Genomic DNA, 24,563 nt, shown 5'->3' on the forward strand with positions numbered 1-24,563 from the left:
GCCACGAAATAATGGATATACTATTTGGAATGTCTAATACAAATAAAAGTGTTATTAATTCAATTGGCATTAATAGCGTACTTTCTGTAGAAAAGAATTTCTCTATCAACAACTTGTTTCTATTAAGCAAAATAGTATCATGAATTCAAAGCAGGAAGAAGTTATGTTAATGATAAAGAAAATAGTAAAAGGCTAGTCGTCGTGAATATTTAATAAATAGTGTTTATAGTTAAGAACGCATATTAAAAGGTTCGGTTATCGGTAACAGAAAATCAAATAAAGTACGGAACTTTTATGACGTGGCAATTAAAAAAAATAATATATTAAAATATTGTATAAATACATTTTTTATCAATAAATTTATTTTAGTGTAAGCTTCAATCGCCATTCTTAAATTAATTACGTTTGCTTCATAATCAATTTGATATGAAAGGCGAACCTGAAACGTCTTTTATCACTAGCCAACGAAGCTTTAAACACAGCGTGACGTTTCTCGCTAAATTCACAGCTGAAATAACACAAAGATGAATTATAATCAGGTCGACTGTCGATCGAACCCGTCAGATTTTCCCTCAACGTGTTTTCATATTCCGTAAACACCTTTTTCTGCACAAAAATAAAATACGAATCTCTTTCGTCAGCACCACAGATCGATCTTTGCACTGGGTGGTGGTGGCACGTGACATTTTCAATTTTATCGGAATTATGTATTTTCAATGGAACTCGCAGATCAGGGATTTAGTGCTTCGTCCTTTTATTGCTCTGAGACACCTTTTGCGAAATTTTCATTAGGTGAATTCAAAAATATTCTCCTTTGAGCGTGGCCAAAGTTTATTTTACAATAGTTTCAAGTGTATACCTTTTCGGCAGAAGTGTTTAAAACAATGCAAAATTTATGTTTTATTTAATCTTTATTTTAAAGTCTCGATCTTTAGATTTATTGCTCGAGTACGATGCGATCTAGTTCTTTACGACTGTCCTAAACAAATCGTAAATACGAATCATGGTTAAAATGTTTAGATATTTGATAATATAGTTATATTGGAAAGATAACAGAATTATTGTTAGTTAGATTATACATATATTTTAATTTTAAGCATTTATTGCAGAAGGTTTGAATATGTATGTGATTGAAGCAGCAATCCTATTCATTCCAAGTAATTCTGTCTTTCAAATTTTCCAATTTGTAATACCTTGATGAAAAGTAACAGGTTGATTTGAGTCAATTTTATGTATAAAATTTACGAGCAGCTTTTATATTTATTGGCAATTCAAAATAAACCAACAGAATCATAAAACTACGTATAAAACATTTTTTATTTCTCTATTTATTTCCGGTCAAATTATAAATACATATGTTACCCTAAATACATATTTGATTGGCATGTTTTCTGAGCATTAGGACGAAAAAATCGCACAAATTAAACCAATAATTGGTATTACATCGATTGACGTGTTTACGCAACATTTCCCCAATGGACTTGTATAATTATAATTAGTATATACCTTTCAGTTTATATTTTATCCTAGGACTTCATTAATGTGAAACATTTTTAATATATTTTTTTATATATTGAAATTCAAGGTTCCGGCAATCGGGAGGAAATGCCATCATCTCATCCTATCCTTAACCCCATCCATGCTCAATCTCAAACGAAAGGCGCTTATCGAAACTCGATCCACCCAACGGCGTCCCAATCTACGAATAATCACTCTCACATCCACGATAGCACAGCATCCAAGATCCATCCTTGCTACATGGCCAGACCGCCGCAGACAATGGGCGAACATCAGCAAAGTGACGTCAACGTGCCAGGTCGTTATCTGTTCCACTTATATCTATTATAATCTCTATTCTCTTTATTACACTATCACACAGACTCTATTAGATATTGCACTTTCTTATAATCGAACAGAAAATGACCAAGTATTAAGCATGTCTCCTTCATATGCGGATGTTATACATATTTGCATACATGTATATTAGATAGACGATTTGCGATTTGATCCCTTATACAATTTTTGTGTCTTGTATTATACATAGCATGTTTCTTTTATTGATGTTCTAGATGAAGTGTAAGCGGAAATGAAAAACCACAATAAATAATTTGATTCATAGGCATGCCTAAACAGCAATTCAAGTATCTTATTTTATTAATGAATTTGTGTATTTTATTCCAATTTGGGCTTATAATATTTTCCACTTAGCTCTCTCGGAAGTTGTCCGAGGTTACCGATAACGGGAGGTAAAGTGGGAGTAATTTAGTCGACTTGGCCAGCTTCGAGCGCTTCCGAACATTGTCGGCATTTTTACGAGTCAAAGGGACCGAAGTCGGAGCTGCTCTTTCGAGCGCGAGCGGTGAGATACATCCCCTTTCGCGACGAGAGTGAAAGAGATAATGATATGGTGTTTCGCAAACTGAGGTTGAACGAATAACTCGCATCAATTTCAGTATGCGCGTAGGCGTCCTATGGTTAGCACGCATGTCGAGCGCTGCATCGTGGTCATGTGATCAATTTATAACACCACATGCTTATCAGGGACTTTAACAGACTCTTACTGACATCTTTGAATATTTTAGGGCACCAAAAGGGATTAATTATATTTTTCATACTATATTCTTCTAGCACATATCGTTATTATATTTTTTTTCATATAAAATTAAATAATTAAAAAATAATTAGTGGTACTTGATTTTGTTAAAAAAATTGTTTCGAATATCCTTTTGTATTTTCCTAGATCAGTTTATATAAATATCACACCATAACGAATTCTTATTTAGAATCGATGGCGACAAATTCGAGGATAGTCACAGATGTGGTGTTCGTATTCTGAAGTATCATTTTTATGCCTTATGGCATTTTGCAAAAGCCGACAAAGATTTTGCGTAAATTGAATACTTACGACCGAAAAGTTTTCACTGATATTGTATTGGTAAGAGCCCACACAAACTTTTATAATTATCAGTAGAGTAATTTTAATAATATGACAATTTAAAAATTGCGATTATTTGGCACATTTTTCGATCGCGCGCAAATATGCTGGCTGTACTTGACAGAAGCCGCCGTCCGGATGTCATTCACGGTCGCCGTTCGGACGGCATATGAAATTTGTGACAGTGTGTTCGCTTACTCGAAGTCGTAGGTCTCGGCCGACTTCAGTTGTAACTTTGGTTCGGACAACTTCCAGAGAGTGTAGTGCAGATATTAAGCTCTATCTATTTTTTAGCACCCAACACGTGCAAGTTCTATAATATTTTTAAATACAAAGATTATTGAACGCCTATTTTTTTCTTTAGTTATTTTAATAAATTTGTCAATATGAACTTGGCGCGTGCCGTGAGGTACATGCAAGGTTTGTTTAATGAGTGGTTAAAATTCTTAGTTTTGGTAATGAAAATAATGTTATGGACAGACAACATATAGCATATTGGTGTTTTTAAATGTAAATTTAAAGCATAAGAAGTTTTGCTAATGACATAAAAATGAGTCAATAACATGTGCTGATTTCAGGCGCGTACGGTGAGATACATTCCCTTTTGCTCGCTCGCGTGTTAAGTGACGAGAGTGAGTGAGAGATAAGGGCATGTGAACACATGTATCGCACGCCCTTATTTCTCACTCTCAAATAATAATTAAGGTATTCCTAAAAAAATTATAGTTACTTTTAATGAAATATGATATTTTTCTATGAAAAATTCGCTTAAATAACTTGAACTATTATTCTATCTAATAAATGAAAAAATGATTTAGCTGTAATTTTAAATTATTTTCAGTTATTTTATTCAGTTTTTAACTAACTTCTAAGTACACAAAATAACATAACTAGTTTTTTTTACATTTTTACAATTTGCAATTGTCAATTTTATTTGTTGCTATTTAAATATTTTTCCATCGTGAATAGACAAAGAGTGTGGTATATAATTAATTAATAAAATTGAACTTATAAAGAGCTTTCTAACTCATTCAATCAAAAGTTTATCTTTCGAGAACTCGATCGAATTCTAAAATAAACTCTTTTCATTCTCGCAATCCGAAACTTTTTCGCATCCGACTCTCGAAATCGAACCTTAACTTGTAAATTAATCGAAAAGCAGTGAGTTTAATTAATGGTAAACCGGCTCGTAGCCATTGTCGTTAATCAATTGTAAATATTGTTCCATAACGCGTTCGTCTTTCGAACTGAGATAACAATCCTTCAAGCGATAACTGTCCAAAGTTAACTAATATTCTTAACCGCTCGTCTCAGGGAAGCGCTGTCAAAACTTAACGTTCTCGTTTATGTTGTCATCTTGTGGAAAGATTAAATAACAATTTTATTTATTATAATAATATCCCGTATTAAATAGGTCGTTGTGTCCCGGACACTTATATAAGTCAGTGGTTTAGGCCAGAGATTTCTGTATGACCTATAAATCTTGTATGATAAACGAATCTCATTTATCTGATTTGCGATGGTTCAAACTCCCACGGGAAACTACTCACAGTGTCCCTATGGTTTCTTCGGGATTAAGCGATATATCAACCGAGGGATGATGAAAAACATACGGCCGGTATGATTGGATGTAATTTATAGATTCTGTGAATTATATTCATAATTTGAAAATGAACATCTATTATTCGGAATGATCCATAAATTAAATAAATATATTTTTATATTTCAATGAGACAAACTCTATTCTATTAAAATATCTTTTCGAATAAGATTTTTTGTTCTTAGAAAATAGATAACAGTCACTGTTCTCCAAATTAATTAAATATAGAGGATTAGAAAGCAATCGGGAGAAAAGTTGACCACAAAATGCGCTGGGGTATTGTCTTGATTAAAAGGCACTGTTTTATTGTTCATATAAAGACCTTCCGCCCCTATTTTATTATTTAGTTACTCTCTAATAAAATAATACTCTTTTAGAGCACATTTTTTTTCACAAACATTAAGTTAACTTTATGCAAATGTAAATATATTCAATAATTTTAACTGTATTTTTTATTTAAGTCTCCTCTTGTTATATTTTATATTTACAAAAAATATGCAAAAATCATGTTTTTTCAGCACATTTGCTTTAATTATTCCTGTTTTATTTATTTTTGTAATCGATTAAAACATATTGTTATACATATGACAAATTTAATTTGTATAAGGCTTACATTTTCGTTTCTCGGAAATAAATATATAAAATTGCTTAGTATTATTTTAAAATTATGAATATAATGAAATATAGTTTTTTTTAATACAAATTGTATTTTTACTAAATGTGCTATATATTATATATGCATAATTTTGCTGGAATTCATATCAAATTATGCGTTGATTTTAAATTGTTTTAATTTTTTACGTATAAGTGAAATAATTTTATAGTCTATTAAATGTTTTTTTTTTGCTAATATTAAAAGTTAAGTAATTTAACTACACATAGTAAGAGCACATTATATAAATTTGGCAAATAAATCTTTTCAGTACAAAAATATTTTAATAACATTTATTTAAATAAAATAATTAAAGCTTTAAAAAAAGTAAAATATTATTGAATGTATCGTAACGATAATGAATATTTTGTGAACAGTTATTGCCATATTTTTGTATAAATTGTAACTTTAAAAATTATAATGGCGTATAAGGCACCATATTTACTCGTAATTCGCAAATAGTCCATTTACTTTGATGTTAAAATTGGTAGGCTTAGTATTTTTGTTTCATGAGATACGTTTTTCAATTAATCAGAATAATAAATTTAGCTTTAAATGAAATATATACATAGAATAAATCATTTTTTTCATTGAAGTAATGATTGATAATGTTTTAAAATACATTTTTGGTTTGGTAAAAAGTTGTGTTTTATCTAATCTGTATTTAAAAGTTTCTCTAATCTTTTTAGTTGTATTTTATTCATAAAGTACATTTATCTAATAATAAATATAAAAATAATTAAGTTCACTATGCTCGCCGGTTAAATTTATATCGCCCCTAATCGATAGGACCAGTATTTTTATTCCAAGCGATACATTTTTGGATTTATTAAAAAATGATACTATGAAACATTGTTTACCATAATCAATCATTAAATTGTAATTAATTATAATTTTCAAATACGTTTAAAAACAATTAAAAATATACTTTTTACTTTCACTTTTAAAAAAAAAAAATTGAAATGAAATTTAATTCAAATCCATATTTGCGTTAACACAGTCAGTTCGAGAGCTATCCATTTCATCATTATTCATAATTGGGTTTTTGCTCCTGTTATTAGTTCTAAAGAACACGATACGGATATACGTGCGATATACTTATCATTACTCTTGTTTATATTTTTAACATTTATTTAAACCATTCTAAAATATTATTATATTTCTTGAGTTGAATTTTATTATCGTTAGATGACCTTGTAGAAAATCACAAAAATATTTGCTTGCTGGTTAAATCTGTATCTCCCATTTATTTTTCATTCCAAGCGATACATTTTTAGATTGGTCATAATATAAAAGCAAAAACATAGCTTTAACTTAGATAAATAAATACTATAAATCATTGTCTACCATAATCAATTATTTAATTGAAATTAACAATGCTAATAAAATATCTTGAAAAACAGTTTAAAATGAACTTTTTAGTTTTTTGCAACTACGCTATGTTTGAAATTTCATTCAAATATATTCGAATTTTTTATTTTTTGTGATATAGTACATATCATATCCTTTACCAAATCACGAAAAATAATTAATTTCACTATGCTCGCCGGTTAAATTTAAATCGCCCCTGTTTATCATAAACCCTAAATCAAAAGAAAAATTGCACAAAGGTCTTTAGGCGCAACGTCTTAAATATGCAAATGAGTTCCCACGAAGCCTGGGAGGTCAAAAGATGTATCCGTACGCATAGTATGCATAGCACAAAGACTCAAAGGGTAATTTTTGCTTGCGCAATAATAATTTGCTCACTTTTTTTCTTTTCCGAGCTAAACAAATAGCCGCAATTTATCAAAGTTACCTCTCATGTTGCTGCGTATGTTTATAATGAAAGCAAATTTACTCAATGCGGAAAATCCCATTTATCATTCCCGCATATATGGCATTTTTATGATAACAAAAGGAAAAGAGCATAAACGTGATGACCGACCCTTTTCTGATGCGATTTTTGCCCATTTCCTCAGAAGCGATACTTTGAATGCGAATATTTTTTTTCATGCAAAATCGCCGATTGATAAATAAGCTTCCCTGGGCAAAATTTACATATATATACATATTTTATATTGAAAAGATCAATTAGTGATTAATAGATAAAGTTTTTGTAGGTACGTTTATTTCGTGTATATTTAATTTGTATTAAGGCAGAAGCCAAATTATATTGAAATTAAAAATGGATAAATACTAATATAACGATGTATTTTTGTGGATCGATTTTGGTTTAATAGTCCGTGCGTATTTTTATTAATTTGTTAAGTGATGCATATTCATTATTTAAATCAATACTCAAGGTCCAAAAAAATTGCCTAACATATTGTTACTTATTTATAGAAATTAATGATATATATATACTAAAATTCTTATTCTTTATCCGAAGTTTTTTTATATTGATAGCAAAAGAATTTTAGCTTCTTAAGTATCTGTAACTTTACACGAAATTAATTATGCTAGTTAGATAAAAAAAACATAGCATTGCTATGAAAGGAGTAAAGAGCAAAGGAAAATATTTGATCACTTGAATTTGCCATTAAAAATATTTGTTTAAGTTCTGAAAGTAATAATACTATATGTTTATATGTTTTTAAATTAATTTGTAATACTCATGTAACTTAAATTTATGGACAATAATGTATTTGGAAAGCAAATAAGTTTCGCGCTTACTCTTCCTTAAATAAATGAAATTCATGACGAAAAGTTCTGAACACTTCTTCATATTACTCAAAAGTTCATCAATTATTAAATATAAAAACGATTCAAGTGAGTTTGTCATTAACTTTGTAAATGAGTAAGGACTAAGAAATTATTTTTCAACCCACTTAGGAAAGCTGTTAAATGAGCTAGAAGGTTGCAGAAAATGATTCGTTCATAATCTGCAAAAAGTAAGATCATTTGAGTGATCTACAAATATAATTTAATAAATAAATGTTACAATTTAAAAAATTCACACACATATAATCTTTTTTAGAAGCGAAAAAATAAAAACAATAAACACATACTACAGTGTACAAAAAAAAATTTACGAGTGAAACGCAGCACTTTATCACTGTATTTTCGCGTTGGGAATCACGCGTAATGGCAAGCTCTTACCAAGAATGCTTACAACATTTTTTCGCAGGACTCTTCGTCCTCGAGAGTGTTTGCGGAGTCATAATAAATTTTCGTGAACCAGTGCAAAAATAAAGGGGATGGCAGGCAGTACGCTATCAAATTTTGCCGCTTGGCCATAAATCGACGGTATAGTCATCGTCCACCTTTGGGATTTGATGCTTTATGAAGGCTGTGTAATAAAACTATATAACTCTCCCGTGTCGGACGCAGAGGAGTTGTGGTGTATGAGTGTGTGTGCATTTTTGATTCAGAGCTTTATAGTGTACACCGGTGAGCGACGTAAAATAAAGTGCGGCCTTAAAAGATAATATAATATTAGAGCGCTTAAAATAATAAACGGACGTACGTTTATTGTACTACAATAGAATAAGAAGAATTCAGAAAAAGTATAAGAAAAATACTATTTGAAATCAAATTTTATAGAATAAATATTTATAAAACAAACTTGCTGGTCAAAGATAACGCTGGATGTTGAGGACGAGTAATAGAATAATTTTATGGAACGCTTCAAATTGAATTGTATATGTGAAGCTTCGGACAGATCTCAAATATGGCTATAAAAGTTTTCAAACAGCAGTGTGACATTCAAAAAGACCAGCAGATGCCCACCGCCCACTGAAACATATATAGACGCACACATCCCGCCGCCAGCTTCTCCACCACCGCACAGAGAATATACTGTCGATGCCACAGCAATCAGAACTCTGAGGATCATCACTCTGACATCATCCCTCCGCCAGCTTCTCCACTACCGCTCGGAGAAAACATCTCGCCATTTATTGTCTGTCACAACATATGTAAATATAATGTAATAAAACTCTAACTAGGTTTCATTAAGCGTCTCACTGGCTAAGAAGTTATACCCCCGAGGTTTTAAAAAAAAATTATAACAAATTGTGCAAGTGGTTACATAATATAGAAACCCCATAATAAATATAAATTAAAATAATAATCATGTGATTAAAAATATAAGGATTTTATGCAAATTCAATTGACAATATATTTAAATTGTCATACAACTGACATTAGCTTAGAATCATACAGATATTTTATTTTAAATAATATTATAGTGTATTTAGTAAGTTAATCTACTCTTGATTTCTTCAAACTATTTTATTTATTATAACAAATCTTAATTACAGTGTTATTTGGTCGAATTCACTAAAAGTGATATTCATTAAACTCATCGCCTAATTAAATATGTCCCATTGTTCTTGTCTTCATACCAATTGTCCCATTAATTAGCGGGCATCCTCCCCGCATTTCCTTTGTTTTAATTTTCAGCGCTGAAACGTAAGTGAAAATTATTTTTTCATTTATATCGCAAAAGCGAGCAAATCGCGGGCCCGGCTCGGCGTCATAAAAATGTAAATTGGCAAAAAAGCAAAAGAAAGGCCCTATAAAAAATCACGAAAGAGAAACGTCATACATATTTCATGGGTTTGAGGGTTTTCGAAAATGTCGACCTGGCGCTCGTTACAAGAATATCCAGGAATCGATGCGATACCTTAAGGATACTTTTCCGATCGTTTTACAGGTGTAAAACGAGAAATTATACAGCCGAGTTTACACAAATCAATTATTTGATTAAATAATACCACTAGGCTAAGGGCTTTTGGTAAATATTGTTTTAATACTTTATATATAATTTATATTATATAATGGGTTTAATAATGGTAAATCCTCTTATACGTATAAAATACGGTTATGTACATATATGTTTGATGTATTTAACAAGCTAGTAAAGCAGTAAACGATATTTACAATTAAAATTCAACGTTAAAGCATAATATAAAATTACATAAAAAATAAACTAAGCGCTTAGATCTTAAATACGGCTTTGAGAAGTTGAAGACGGGGATTCTCCTGGGGCTAATTTGGTCCGATTTAATTTTGAAGGGTTGCAAAGTAAGTTTCGCTGCTCCTCTTCAATGTATATTTGATCTAAATCTTGATACATCAACATTTTTTGATCTTTGGAAATGTTCTAAAGTAACTATAAAAGAACTATTAACAAGTCGCATTATAGTCAGCCTCATATATCCATAGATTTGCCTTCATTTACTCTCAACATGGTTTGTTAAATCAACAACATGGGCATTGTTCCGTCCTTTTACTAGCATTAAATCCGAATATCGATTGCTTATATGTTACTTGAACGTCATAAAAATATTTCACCCTCCATTCCTCCTCCTTTCTTTCATCCAAAAAACTGGTCTGGTTCATATTATTTAATTTTAATAATTTATGATTTTTAGATACAGTGAAATCTCTTTCATACAAAATGTTTTCATTGTAACGAAGACTGGTCTCAGTATAACGAAATATTTTGATACAAATTTAAGAACGAAGTTAAAACTTGACATATTAGTTTTGTCAGATGTGTTCACAAGCGACATTCAAACTGTTTCGCCGACTCTCAAACATTTTTTATAAAACATTTTCTTAACAAATTTTATTGTGTTCATTACAGTACCCTTAAAATTTGACAAAAGAGGTTATTTTAATGCTGTATATGGTAATAATAAATAAAAATATATATTATCTTTCTTCCATTCTATATAACGAATTTCCAGTATACCGAAATTTTTTTTTCGATCCCGCGAGTTTCGCTATACTGAAATTTCACTGTATGTATCTATATTTTTATCTTACTTGTTTTATGTTTTTATGTATAGTAATTATACTATGAATTGTTTTTCGACCATCATGACTCATTAGGGCAATTTGTTAGGTCACTATGGTTTTACTTTAATTTTAAAATACTAAAAGTTAATATAGTTTCGAATCTGACACAAACGAAAAAAGTTTTTTGTAATGAACCGAAACAATATTTTTTGTACAGTTTGTACTTTTTAGATTTAGTTCATAAATATATTTTGCTTTTATTTAAACATATTAAAAGGACTATTATTTATTGTACAACCAAACAAACATGATATGATTTTTACAAGCTACTGGTGTTTTATACAACTCACGAATTTTTATAATATAAATAGTAAAAATTACTGTTTTGTAATACTTTGATGGTACTTAGTGTACTATCTTAAACGTTATTCATCAGCTCATTACAGATTTAAAATAATAATAATAAGTCTAAGCAATCTTTGTGATCTTAAATAATATTTAAAGAATATATTAATTTATATTAATATAACCTCAAAGGTCTTAAGCATTATTTTTATAATATCCACCAAAGAAAAATATAAAAATGCTTTAATTTTCCTTTTCGTCTATTGCACCGAAGTCTTTTTAATTGACATATAAAAGGCGTTCGCTTTGATGCTGAAATACCCGTCGCAACAAAGGCAATGTCTAATTGGAAAATTTTAATTTTCCAGCTTTTACAGAAACATTGCGCCGACGAAGCCAAAAATTCAATTATTTTAATTTCAAAAAAAATGTTGACTCAACCGGCGTGAAGAAAAGCTTTCGCACCTTTACCTATCTTTTTAATATTTTATTTCAACTTTAATTACAACGTTAATAAATGTGTATCAGTGAAGATTTTTTCGTTTGATTTACTAAATATGTTATAAAAGAAAATTAATGGAGTTGAGGTTATAGATTTTTAAGTCAAAAATCATTTTCCGGTTCTGGTTTAATATTTAACGGACGCAAACGTCCTCATCAATCCACTTCATCAGACGCTTTTCGTCTTTGTGCGGTTTAAATACGTTTTCCTACGCCGGAAAAATCCCATTAAGACTTGTCCCTCTTGACGCGGCAGAGGAAAAAGGGAAAGGGCCTTATCTCAAACTGTGCCAGTCATCATTGTCAAATAATTTCTTGGTAGTCTCATTTCGTGTAGCTTAAAAACCCGATGGCGTAAAAGTACCATCTCGAAGTTTAATTAAGGCTCAGTTATCCTACCTGCTTGCGGTCCCTTGGCCCGGATAATTTAATAGAAAATACAAAATTTATACACGTTTTCTCTTCTTATTTTCTCATCTTCTATATATTTTACTTTCAGCGGGAGAGACGTAAAAAAACAAAAGTGACAACCTTCGGGGAAGTTGGGATAGGGAATCAATTGAAAAAGTCCTTCTTCCTTGAAATAACATTAGATTTTATCGCTGGTGGTGTGCGCGAGTACAACTTTTTTCTCTTTCGTTGTGATTCCGATATTGGTCGGGATAAATTGAAAAGAAGAAAAAAAATAGGGAGAGCTACCTGCATAAACCTATATATCAATTTAGAAACTCGCGTATGCTTATTGTACTACTTTTACGTGCCTTATAGCAATAGAATTAATTTATAGTTTATAGTATAGTATATATTTATTATATGGAACATAAAAGGGCGAATCGTGTGACATATAATGAAATAATTTATTGTAGTACATATTTTTATAGGACTTGCGCAAAATATGCAAAATAAATTTATTTACATTCATTAAAATATAAATAAAATAAAAATATTTTTATTGTGTGCCAAAAGAAAAAAACATGGATTTTTATTTAATTTTTATTATTTATTGTCGTGTAAAATCATATTTTTTTTTTAAATATATTGGTGAAACACATGGACAACCGTTTATATTTGTTGTTAGAAATTTTCGGTGATAAGACTATCGAAGTAGCAAATAGGTTTTTTGCTACCATCCATGTAAAATATGTAAATGTTTTCCAGGTAGCCTTATCTTTGAGACAGGATAAAATGTATCGTTAAAATTAGATTTATCAATTCTTTGCAACAACAACATAGTATATATCATTATACATTCAAATGTTTATATTTTATTTAATATTTAGTAGCACATATTCGTTAATAACTAGGATTCAATTGTTTTTTTTTTATATTTCATATTACATTCACAAATGTAATATAAAATATAAAAAAAACAACATTCATATTACAAAATCGCACTTTTACCAAATATTTAAAATAAGTGGTCTTGACAAAGTCAAAGTTACTGAGGCATTAATATTATTTACTGAGGCAAGTAATATTATTTACCGTCGTTCGACGACGACGAGCGGCGGTAAGCGCAATTTTTATTGTTTCATCTTATTTATTGATATGATTTTATAATTACAATAGAGTATGATAAATTAATGTCAAAGTAAAGTGACACAAAAAAATGTAAAACATATAATTTTATATTTTGATTAATATTACCACTGCATATACAAACCTTTCAAATAAAAAAAATAATAATACTTTTGCGCAATTAGAAGTCACGTTGTAAATAAATTAATACAACAACTAGGTTGAGAAGTATTCATATTTTTACAAATTTCTTTTACTTTACTTTATCAAATTAAGAGCTTCTGGTGGTTTTGTATATAATAAACTGATTAAATTATATTCATAAAGGCGTAGTAAAATTGTTTATCAAATCTTCGGAGTATTTAACTTATAAAATACATAATTGGACTTAACAATTTGAGTAAAGAAATTCTTTGAATTTGCATTTTTTGCTCCAACGTATATGCTTATTTAATATAAAAGTTATTAATAGATATATATTTGTCTTATTTTTCAAACTTTTTCACTTTACAAATTTGCTTAATTTGATAATTAGTTATTATCATATAATTGTTGATTATAGCTATAATATATTTCAATGGCAGAAGGATTAAGTCAAATTTTGCTTAGTCGATAATATTTTTTTCTATTAGTTGAAATATTTATTGAATTTTTTTATTAACTGAAAATCTTCTAATGTAACATGACTGGCCTAAGCCCAATATGTTACAATGGGGTAAACTTAATCAACAGTAGACTGATCTATGATAATCGATTGGAATTTTAATTATATAATAATTACGAATTCCGATCTCCATGACGCAATTAAAATTAAAAAAACAGTATATATGCAATTTAGGTATTATTCACCGATTTATCATGCTATGACTATTTTAAAAAATTTGCACTATCTAAAAACATAATCTTAAAATTCCAATATATTAATTCTGCATATGCTTCGGTGTTTTGTATATGTACACATAGTTATTTGCACACATACCTAAAGATGATATTTTTTAACGTAAATAATTTAATTCTTAAAATATTTGCATTACTTATTTTATTACATATGTATGTATGTAATAACTGTGATTATATAAAACATACATACTGTAAATATCGAACACGTGGACACGAGGTTACGAAAAAACAGATTAACGTATTTTCACTGAGGTTATTAACTATGAATAAGATAATGAGAGTAATTGCGCGATATATAAGGAAATTATATAATTATAGTCAATCTATGTATATTATATTCTGAATTAGGTTACTCAAAACATTGTTATAATTCATTTAATAACTGATTAGCCGAATGTTATTCTTTTAATGAATAGATAATAATAAAAATAGGCCTTAATAATTTAATAGAATTTTGTAAATTCGTTATAATTCTGACAGTAAAAATCTAGTTTTTATCTACGTTGACTTTTAATAATAATAATGGCGTAGAGCAGACAAGAAAAAATAAAACTATGCAAAAAATTTCGAAAAACATTTTACTTGATTCAGAAATCACAGCCGGTGGGCTGCATTTAATATTATGATTTTCATGTTTCACTTCAATCGAATAATCCTTTAAATGGTTCATGCGGTAGTTTTTCAGAATAGAGCTCTTATATTGATTCAGTTTAATTTAATTATTAATTTCAGATTATTAGAAATGATTTATTGATAAAATATTTTACCTTCTCGAATATTTTTTATTTAAAAACATATTTTATTAAATAATAAATAACCCATAACTTACAGCTTTCATTATACATATTTATATATAAATAAAACTTTTTTATAATATAGTTAAAAATATAAAAAAACAGTGACGATAATCGTACATACGTATTTTGATCTGCGTTTTGGTTTTCTTCTCTGTGTTTTGGACTTCATATTCTGATATTTAAAAAAAAATTGGGACTCAAAATTCATGATTGCATGTTATATAAATTTATAAAAAAATATTAATGGAATTTAAAAAAAATGATAGAAATGTCAGGGAATGTTATATTTTTAGCAAGAAGTTATAATTTTAAATCATTACAATAAAAAAGATTTTCGCTTCATTAAAAAAAAAGACATTTATTTTGGGATTACCTAATACTTTATGTTTAAGTGCTCAGCGATTATTATATTATATAAAATTCATTTAAAATGTTAATACCATTTTTTTTTTACCGAACGATTAAATTTTACTTTTTACGTTAATAAACTAACAATTAAATTATCGACGTAATAATTGTACGACACCATATTTTTTTGCATACCTTGAAATTTAATTATTTTATACAATCTAATTACAAATAATATTTCACGAGTAAATAATATTATGAAAGCTTCGAAAATGTTAGCATTATCAAATAAATAATTTAATAAAGTCTGAAATCATAAAAAAGTATATTGCTTTAATTCTTGAATAATTGTTTATTTTCCAGGAAATGTTTTTATTTTTAATAAGGTAAATTAATATAAGTTACGGGAATTTTTTAAAGCTATCAAATAACGCAAATAAAGAATATTTTTTTTATTATTCTTTATTTGTATAATTTTGAGTATCCTTTATTAAAATTGCTTGATATAATTTGTATATATATATGTATATAGCACAATGAAAATAACAGTTTTTTTTTCTTTTTTTTTTTATCAATATATAGTGTACTATCATTCTAATAGTTTTAAAATTTTACATCAGTAAACTTTTTTGGGTTTTTTTAATTATATTTCTTACAACGAAGCAATGTTTTTTGCGACACATATTTAATGTTCTCTACTTTTTCGTTTGTAAGTTAAGCAACACGCAGATACAGAACATAAGTCTTTAAAAAGTCGTACTTTTGAAACTAAACCACCAACGAATAATTTATTGACTGCATCTTCAACGTAATCTTCATAATGTCGTGGTTTACCGTTTATTTTGACTTTAAATTCATAATCATTAGCCTACAAGATTTATTAATCAATATAACTTCAGTTACATCTCTACTATAGACATTTTTTTAACATTACAATCTAATAAAATAAAACTTTCTTGACAAAAATTAAAACAGTATTCTTGTTTTTTGGCTAGAATAAAAAACCCATAAATCATATTTTTATAATAAATTTTAGAATTTTAAAATAAAAAAAATATTATTTAAAATTATTAAATATATAATATAGTTGGGTGAATGAAATATAGAAATTATGAAATCCTCTCCTTCCTATAAATAAACTCGCTTAACATCAAAAGCATCTAAACTAGTAAGCATGTATAATTAGGATAACGTTAACCTTAAAAGGCCAGTTTTTACTCTCCACTTGTGAACATTTTTACGCATTACCTACCATGTGTTAAGCTTCACACATATGTCTCGAAAGAAAAACATGCTTTTAGCAAAAGAGGTCCGTTGTATTTATTATTATTTTGCATTTGCAGTGTTTATTCTAAGAAAATTAACATTAAAAATTCAGTATTGTAAATGTTTTTAAATACATTCCAAATAGTAAATTATTTTTGTGTAAAAATAAAGCAGTTTATTAAATATTAATTTTATACTATTTTATATGTATACTCTAATATTTTTTTTATATATAAAAGATCGTACATTTTTGCCACCTAAACTACATATCATTATGCACAATATATTTTTAAAATTTAATCTAAATCTGATAGCTGATACGCCTACCCCGATATCTAATGATTTAAAAATCCACGAATCCACCCTTTTTCAAACTTCGTTCACAAGAGGTTCGCACCATATTCCATACTACACAATAGAGTAATGGGTCATGATCCAGCTTCAGATCCTTTGATGCACGCCTATTTCGAATATCAATGGCTTCGCGTTATTTTATGACGGTCATTTCCCATCGTTTATTTTCACAACACCCAAACCCTAGCACGGGGTGGTTTGTGGGTGGAAATCTTCTGTGAATGTGATGTATGTAACCGATATTCAAACCCCCACGGCTTGTGGCTATTGACACTTGGGGGTAAAGTATGAATTCTTCCTGGTACGTACCTGGTTACGGATTTATTTACCTTTATTCGAGCCTGTTTGCTTATTCAGCGTACATCCGGTTCTTCCGGTAAGACGCGGCCAATGGCAGGAAGCTAAAGATGGCGACATTCCCCTTCAGATTTGTGTGGTGTAACGGCTAAGCCAACCGAAACGAGGTTGTTATTTTCAAGAATTTGTAAATATTATAGGGGAGAGTGTGCTCTAGAGATATTGGCTATTTGGTATCGTACTATTGACATAGCATTATGTCAACCGAACGTTACTTTTTAATTAACAGCGGATATTCTGTGTAACTAAAAACTTTCTTGAAGGATATCCGGTTTGTACTGAATTCTAATTAGCATATTTTAACTATGCAAAAGTAAATAATATTTTTATTCTTATTTATAAAGTATATTGTTTTAACTTACAATTTGCAACCCAAAAAGTGGACCAACAAATTAAATAGGTCGTAAAATAATTATAAGAGTAAAAAATATACTCTAAGATAATTAAAATGTAAGACTAAAAAGTGATTTTTATATTGTGATAAAGAAGTACTTTATATATTATGATACAAACATACATGTATACATATACATATGTATATATATTTAAACAGCCACTGAGAATCGCAATGTCTTGGGACAGTGACACAGATTTAATATGTGTAGGCAGCTTCTTTGGTAACATTTTTAGGGTGTATGCCTTTTTTTGTTGCGCGACTCCTTCGGCTGTTTTAGGTTCTGAGAAATATGAATTTTTAACAATTTGGTTGGCTCGAAATTTTAATTCATGAGTCATCCCTTATCTTACCATCTCATTAGTACTCATATTTTTGGGCGCATTAAATTACTTGAATATGAAATAAAACAAGGTTATATAAAACAAATATCATTCCCTTCCAGACGGTTGTAAAATAACCAAAATATAGGTAGGCGTTAAATATGTTTGTTAAGTAATGAATGCAAACTCCAAAAAGGTGTTATCTAATCTATATATTCCAAGACTTTTTTTTATTTTTAATGTTTTTAATAACATTTGAATTTTCTCGTGAGCTAATTTTGTAAATTAAATCCTTATTTACAGCGGATGCTTTTATTTTTCTCGTAGATCTTTCAACTTACGATACAGAAAAAGAGTCAGCTAACATCTCTACGTTATCCTGATCCGTGTCAGCTATGATATTTCCGTTACGGCTGTTAGGTCCACGGGCAATGTTTCGTGGCACTTCAGACGCGAGTGTGTCGTGTCTCTTCGTGTATGATTTTAATGTATGAATTGCTACATTTATACATTTAAAAATACTGATAATATAAGTTAATTGATGTAACTAATTGCAATGCAAAATACGTGATATTTCTTCACAGTTTTTTTATGAATAGTTTAATGAATCTTTGTCTGCATTCTAGTTAAAATAATTTTGAAAGCAGAAGTTTTAACTATATTTAGTATTTAAAAATATAATTTTATTTATGTTACTGTATTAATATTAACGTTTAGGTTGCGAAGACAAAACTATTACCCAATCTGGGTCACGGTTCAACGTAACACTGACATAAGTAATCTTTTTCTTTATCATAAGATAGATAGTTGCATTATTTGGCAATCAATGGTTCGTTTTCTTTGGGATATTATTTTCTTTATGAGAATAGTAGTGTTCGGAAAATCATCGCAGATAATTAATCGCATATAAAATGTATCGTTTGAGCAATTTGTTCTTAATTAATATTCTCAAAAAATATTTAAAATACTAATAAAGAACATTTTTTTTTAATAAAATTAGATAATTACACAATATAACGTTTAAATTTACAGAGCTTTAAAAATATGTTATCAAAAATCATGGTAGTAAAATTAAACTAGAATTTATAATATTTATAGGGTACTAATTTTTATATGGTTTTATTTTGAAAAATGAAAATTTATATTTAAAAATAGACGTATTTACTATTTTGATAAAATAGTGATTTAATATATTTTAAATTATGTTGTATTAAATTATTATATTTACTTATTTTTTATGAATTCTATATTAAACTATCTACAAAATAACAACTAAGTATTATCATAACATAAGTAAGTAAAGACCATAAAAACATTATTTATAGAATTCAATTCTGTATATATATTATTTTTTTGTATATGATATTATTATTTTTGTTAGCATTAAAATGACACATTTTAAACTTTATTATTAATTGTTTGCTCCCAAAAGTCGAAATGGTCGTTTTTGTTCTATTCTACTATATGTGTATAATGAACACATAAAACCTGATTTTGTGCCCGAATCGGGGTGGCAAAAAAATAAACTTTCGTCCGGGCTTTTGAGCAAAGTTGAGCACAAAAGCCGACAGGGGGTTAATACGTGGAATTTAAGCGATTCACTGGAAGAAAACGCCTTTTTAGAAAAGTAACAATTTTTCGTCGTAAAGCATTTCACATCGCCCCTCCTAAGTAATGCAATAAGACGTGGATGTATGTGTGTATGTCCCGGTTGGCGAATGAGAGTGATGAACATATTGCGAGCCCCCACTTTGCAGATTGAACCCGCAGCGCAAAAACAATGGCAGTCCCACAGGAGGGATATGAGGAATTTGAATTATTAGGAAAACCCCATAACGGCGAACTTACGACGTAAAAGTTTTGATGATAGAACGCATCGAGATGTTAATAATTAAAAGAGCAAGTTTCAAATTACACGAATTAAATTTTGTAGACGGGTTACACAAAGGTAAATATATTGATTATATGTAACATCTTAATATCTGTATTTATTATTAAATAATATCCTTTTCTAATGAAATACTTGTTATTCAAATTAAGTTGCTCAGGTATATGACTTGTCTTCTTCGTCATTTGTCCTAATATAAATACGATTGTATGAATTCGTGTGAAATATTTTCAGTCTTAGGCATTAGTATATTAAGAAGCAGTTTCTTAAAAAGCTTTGTAGACACTAGTAGCAGTAAAAATTGGCCATTAAGATGTTAAACTTTGGAGGATCTGTCTGATTTCGTTATGCTTGCACTACACTCTCTGGAAGTTGTCCGAACTGAAGTTCAACTGAAGTGGGCCGAGGTCGCCACAAATTTCATATGCCGTCCGGACAGCGGCCGTCCGCGCGGTGGCGTCCGCGCGGGGGCTGCTGTCACGTACAGCCCGCATATTTGCGCGCGATCGAAAAATGTGCCAAATAATCGCAATTTTTAAATTGTCATATTATTAAAATTACGCTACTGATAATAATAAAAGTTTGTGTGGGCATTCATCATTACAATATCAATGAAAACTTTTCGGTCGTAAATATTCAATTTACGCAAAATCTTGGTCGGCTTTTACAAAATGCCATAAGGCATAAAAATGATACTTCAGAATACGAACACCACATCTGTGACTATCTTAGAATTTGTCGCCATCCATTCTTAAAAAGAATTCGTTATGGTGTGACATTTATATAAACCGATCTAGGAAAATACATAATGATATTTGAAACGATTTTTTTTAACAAAATCAAGTACCACTAATTATTTTTTAATTATTTAATTTAATATGAAAAAAATATAATAACGATATCTGTTAGAAGAATATTCTATCAAAAATATAATTAATCCCTTTTGGTGCCCTGAAATATTCAAAGATATCAGTAAGAGTGTTGAAGTCCCCGATAAGCATGTGGTATTGTAACTTGAATGCAGCGCTCGACATGCGTGTTGACTATAGGACGCCTATGCGCATACTGAAATTGAACCGAGTTATTCGTTCTATCTCAGTTTGCGAAAAACCATATTATTATCTCTCTCACTCTCGTCACTTAACACGCGAGAGAGCGAAAGGGGAAGTATCTCACCGTTCGCGCTCGAAAGAGCAGCTCCGACTTTGGTCCCTTTGACTCGGAAAAAATGCCGACAATATTCGGAAGCGCTCAAAACTGGGCAAGTCGACTGAATTACCCCCACTTTACCTTCCGTTCTCAGTAACCTCGGACAACTTCCGAGAGATTTTAGTGCGGGCAGATCCGAACTCGACCGAAGTAACCCACTATATTCTCCGTCCTTGGCCAACCTTGGCCAGCTTCCAGAGAGTGTAGTGCAGGCATTACCCTTCTTTTAGTTAGCTTAGAAGCAAATATACAGTAATAATTAAGCATATTTAAATATAAATATTTACATTTACATTTGCTCTGATTATCATTAACTTATTAGTCTTTACAGTTTTTCAGTGATGATGCTTTAACTATGGGTATTTTGACATATTTTGATGCTTTCCTTATTGAAAAATATGTATGTATATCAATCGTTAGTGAGCTCACTAAAGAATGCATTTATCGATTATTTTATGATTTATTATATTTCCTCTTTTAATTTTCTTACAGATTTGTTAAATTTATTTATATAATTAGAGGCAAACTTAATGTGGATATTAAAACTTGTTTTTATTATTGTTAGATAATTTATAAAGAATCCTATACTAGTAATTCATTTTTTGAGAAAATTAATATTAATTTATTAAATTTCTAAAATATTTAAATTTTATCTTAAATCATAAATATATTACGCAAGGGAGACTAACTTGCTACAAAGATTTTCAAAATGAAAATTGTTCAAGTTAAAGACCTTTCTAACTAGCACAATATATCACCGTCCCCAGAAAGTTAAAATATTAATGGAATGTAATAATACTACAATTTCTATTCGGTTGTACGTATTTCTTGGTTACGTGCGCATTTTTGGAGCGACAAAATATCACAATAATAAATTAAATAAGCGTAATATTTTACTTTAACATTTTAGGGGAGCTTTATCCTTGTAATGCCTTAAAGTTTGCGCTCATATAGGGCGGCACACATGTTGCTACAAAAGGATATTTAAATATATTCGTTTCTTTCCATTTCCTATTTTTCAACATATTATATGTATAATCAGTTTTACAATCTTGCGCTGAATTTAACTAAAACGCTACAATCTAGGATACTATTTTAAAATCTACTCTAATTAGCATTTTAGTTTTTTTTTGAGACTAAGCGTTTATATTGAAACTTTTCAAAACAATATTACGGATGAGAATCGAATAAAATACATCTAAACCGAATTTTGCCCGATAGGAAAGCGCAAAAAACAATTATCACTTTTCAGAAGTCAAAAATTCACGTCAAAAGTAATAAAATTGTATCGGAGCCGTCACAGTGGAAACGCTCGGTAACGAGAGTTCTCACTGCGACGGCTCCGACACAATTTTATTGCTTTTGACGTAAATTTTTGACTTCTGAGAAGTGATAATTGTTTTTTGCGCTCTTCCATTGGCCAAAATTTGGTTTAAATATACTTTGATCAGCCCTTTTATATTAAAAGTCCGCAGTAATATCGGTAAGCATAGCTATTATAGTTTTAAAGCATAGTGTAATATCGAAATGCAGACAAACTATGGAGCAATATGTGAGATGCGATGTCTGTCTGTATTTATTTTCCCTGAGAGATGAGTTGGCTTTTTTGTATATTGGACTTGACCTAATAAAAGTTCTAATAATTCGTTTTATATGTTTCATTAGGGTTTTAAAAACAAATGGTCGTTTAGCAACTGTAAAACATTTAAATTATATTTTCGCTAGTAAAAATATTTATCTACTGTAGAAAATGTATTTGTGAAAATATTACTTTACTAAAAATACACTTTCACTGTAGCATTTATAAGTATGAAAATATATATATTTATTCATATAAAAAAGTTAAAATCATATAACTGTACTAGCACCTGCTAGAAAATTTATATTTTCACTGATAAAAATATATATCTACTGGTGAGAATGTATTCTGATATGATTTTACTGAAATGAAAAATTAAAAAAAACATTTTCGGGATAGATAGAATAAACACATGAAACTAAGTGTATTATTTATTTATTTTGCTGTATTAAATCTAGTTGTCAAATTACCAATAATACAATCTATAAACAGTTTATATAATTCAGTTGGTACTGATGTTGATTTTTGTTATTTCATATCTGAAAATTCAGATCAAATACCTAATTTTAGTGCTACTAATTTACATACTAATATTTTTTAAACGTTCAAAAAGCAGTGAAGTCAGCAATAATTTGCAAACAAACGGAGCTGCGGTTTCTTATTTTCAGAAAATGTTTATTATTGTTTCTATATTGGCCAATATAATGCATAGGGGATGCTTGTCAGTTAAAAGTGGTCAGATTGAAAATACAAATTAAATTAATATGAAATTAATCATATTTATATTTCCTCGTTTACGGTTATCTGAAAAATCTTTTTTGGTCCTTTTCTATTGAAAGTGAGTCAGTTATATTATATGATTATACAAAGCTCATAGTTTTCTCGAGCTTAACAATTGATGTGCCTATCGCAAGATAAATCCCATCTTCATAGAGGCTTTATTTAATATGTATTTTAAATGTTTATGGAATTTGTATTCAATAAAAAATATGACACACAAATAATTTACCTTATTTTATGTGTGACGTTCATAATCAAAATTAAGTTGTCTTCTTATACTAGAATAGGTCATAAAATGATATTTTTGATGCCAAATAGTGGATGCACTAATATTCATATTCAATATTTTTTAGCCATATATTTTACTAAACAGAGACATTTATATTAGTATATTTATTTGTAATATTGATTTACATACACTTTTTATTGTACAGTGGCTTATTCACAAATTTTAGTAGAGCTGATCTAAATACTGTTTTTACCCTCCACGAGCTAATTAAAAGACCTACTCAAAAATACCTAAATACGCCATGACGCAATTTCACAAGTTTAGGGTATAAATGGGTTCGTGTGAAAAAATTTGCAGCTTTAAAAAAATGAACACATGTGTTAATACACCCTGCTGTTGGGTCAATTTAATCTGTTCTTTTTGGGCAAATGTGTGGTTAGCGGACAAAAAGCATTCTAATGAGATTTTTTTGCCGTCGGACATTCAACGGCACTAAGTGGACATGGACACGGTCATAATTGATGAACACGAAATGCTTCACACCTTCGAGTGAGGGACTATAAAAAAGCGGCTGTTCCATTACCTTCACGCCATTACGGTTTGTGCAGAAGTAGTTAGAAAAAGCATACGTGGAATACCTCGCGCGTTACAATGTAATTAGTATTGCGGGTGAGCGAATTCATAGTGATATTTAGCAGCTAAAGAATGCTATTATATATAGCTAGGGTTGACATCTGTTTTGTATTAGTTTACGTCCCTTTTTGTCTTGTATTTGAATATTTTTAATAAATTCACACGTTAAATAGCTGATAGAAGAGCCGACTAAAGGTGAATTTTATTGGCAGCCTTACAACCTAT

The 24,563-nt window shown here is 29.3% G+C and overlaps 1 protein-coding gene across 7 annotated transcripts in view; it reads left to right on the forward strand.

The window, feature by feature from the left end:
- The window catches only part of LOC148235298 (monocarboxylate transporter 8-like), a 306,309-nt gene that overhangs the window by 199,114 nt on the left and 82,632 nt on the right, over nucleotides 1-24,563 (forward strand). For 5 of the 7 annotated variants that reach the window (XM_088186597.1, XM_088186598.1, XM_088186596.1 and 2 more), the window contains exon 3: nucleotides 1,586-1,816. The exons of the other annotated variants lie outside the window; for them this stretch is intronic. In XM_088186597.1, coding sequence (XP_088042723.1) covers nucleotides 1,586-1,816 — 231 coding nt within the window. The remainder of the gene's footprint in view (nucleotides 1-1,585; nucleotides 1,817-24,563) is intronic. 7 annotated transcript variants of the gene reach the window in all.

This window comes from Plectrocnemia conspersa, unplaced genomic scaffold, assembly GCF_051122295.1.
Source record: "Plectrocnemia conspersa isolate PC_06_02 unplaced genomic scaffold, ASM5112229v1 ptg000005l, whole genome shotgun sequence".
In the NCBI taxonomy this organism is placed as follows: Eukaryota; Metazoa; Arthropoda; class Insecta; order Trichoptera; family Polycentropodidae; genus Plectrocnemia; species Plectrocnemia conspersa.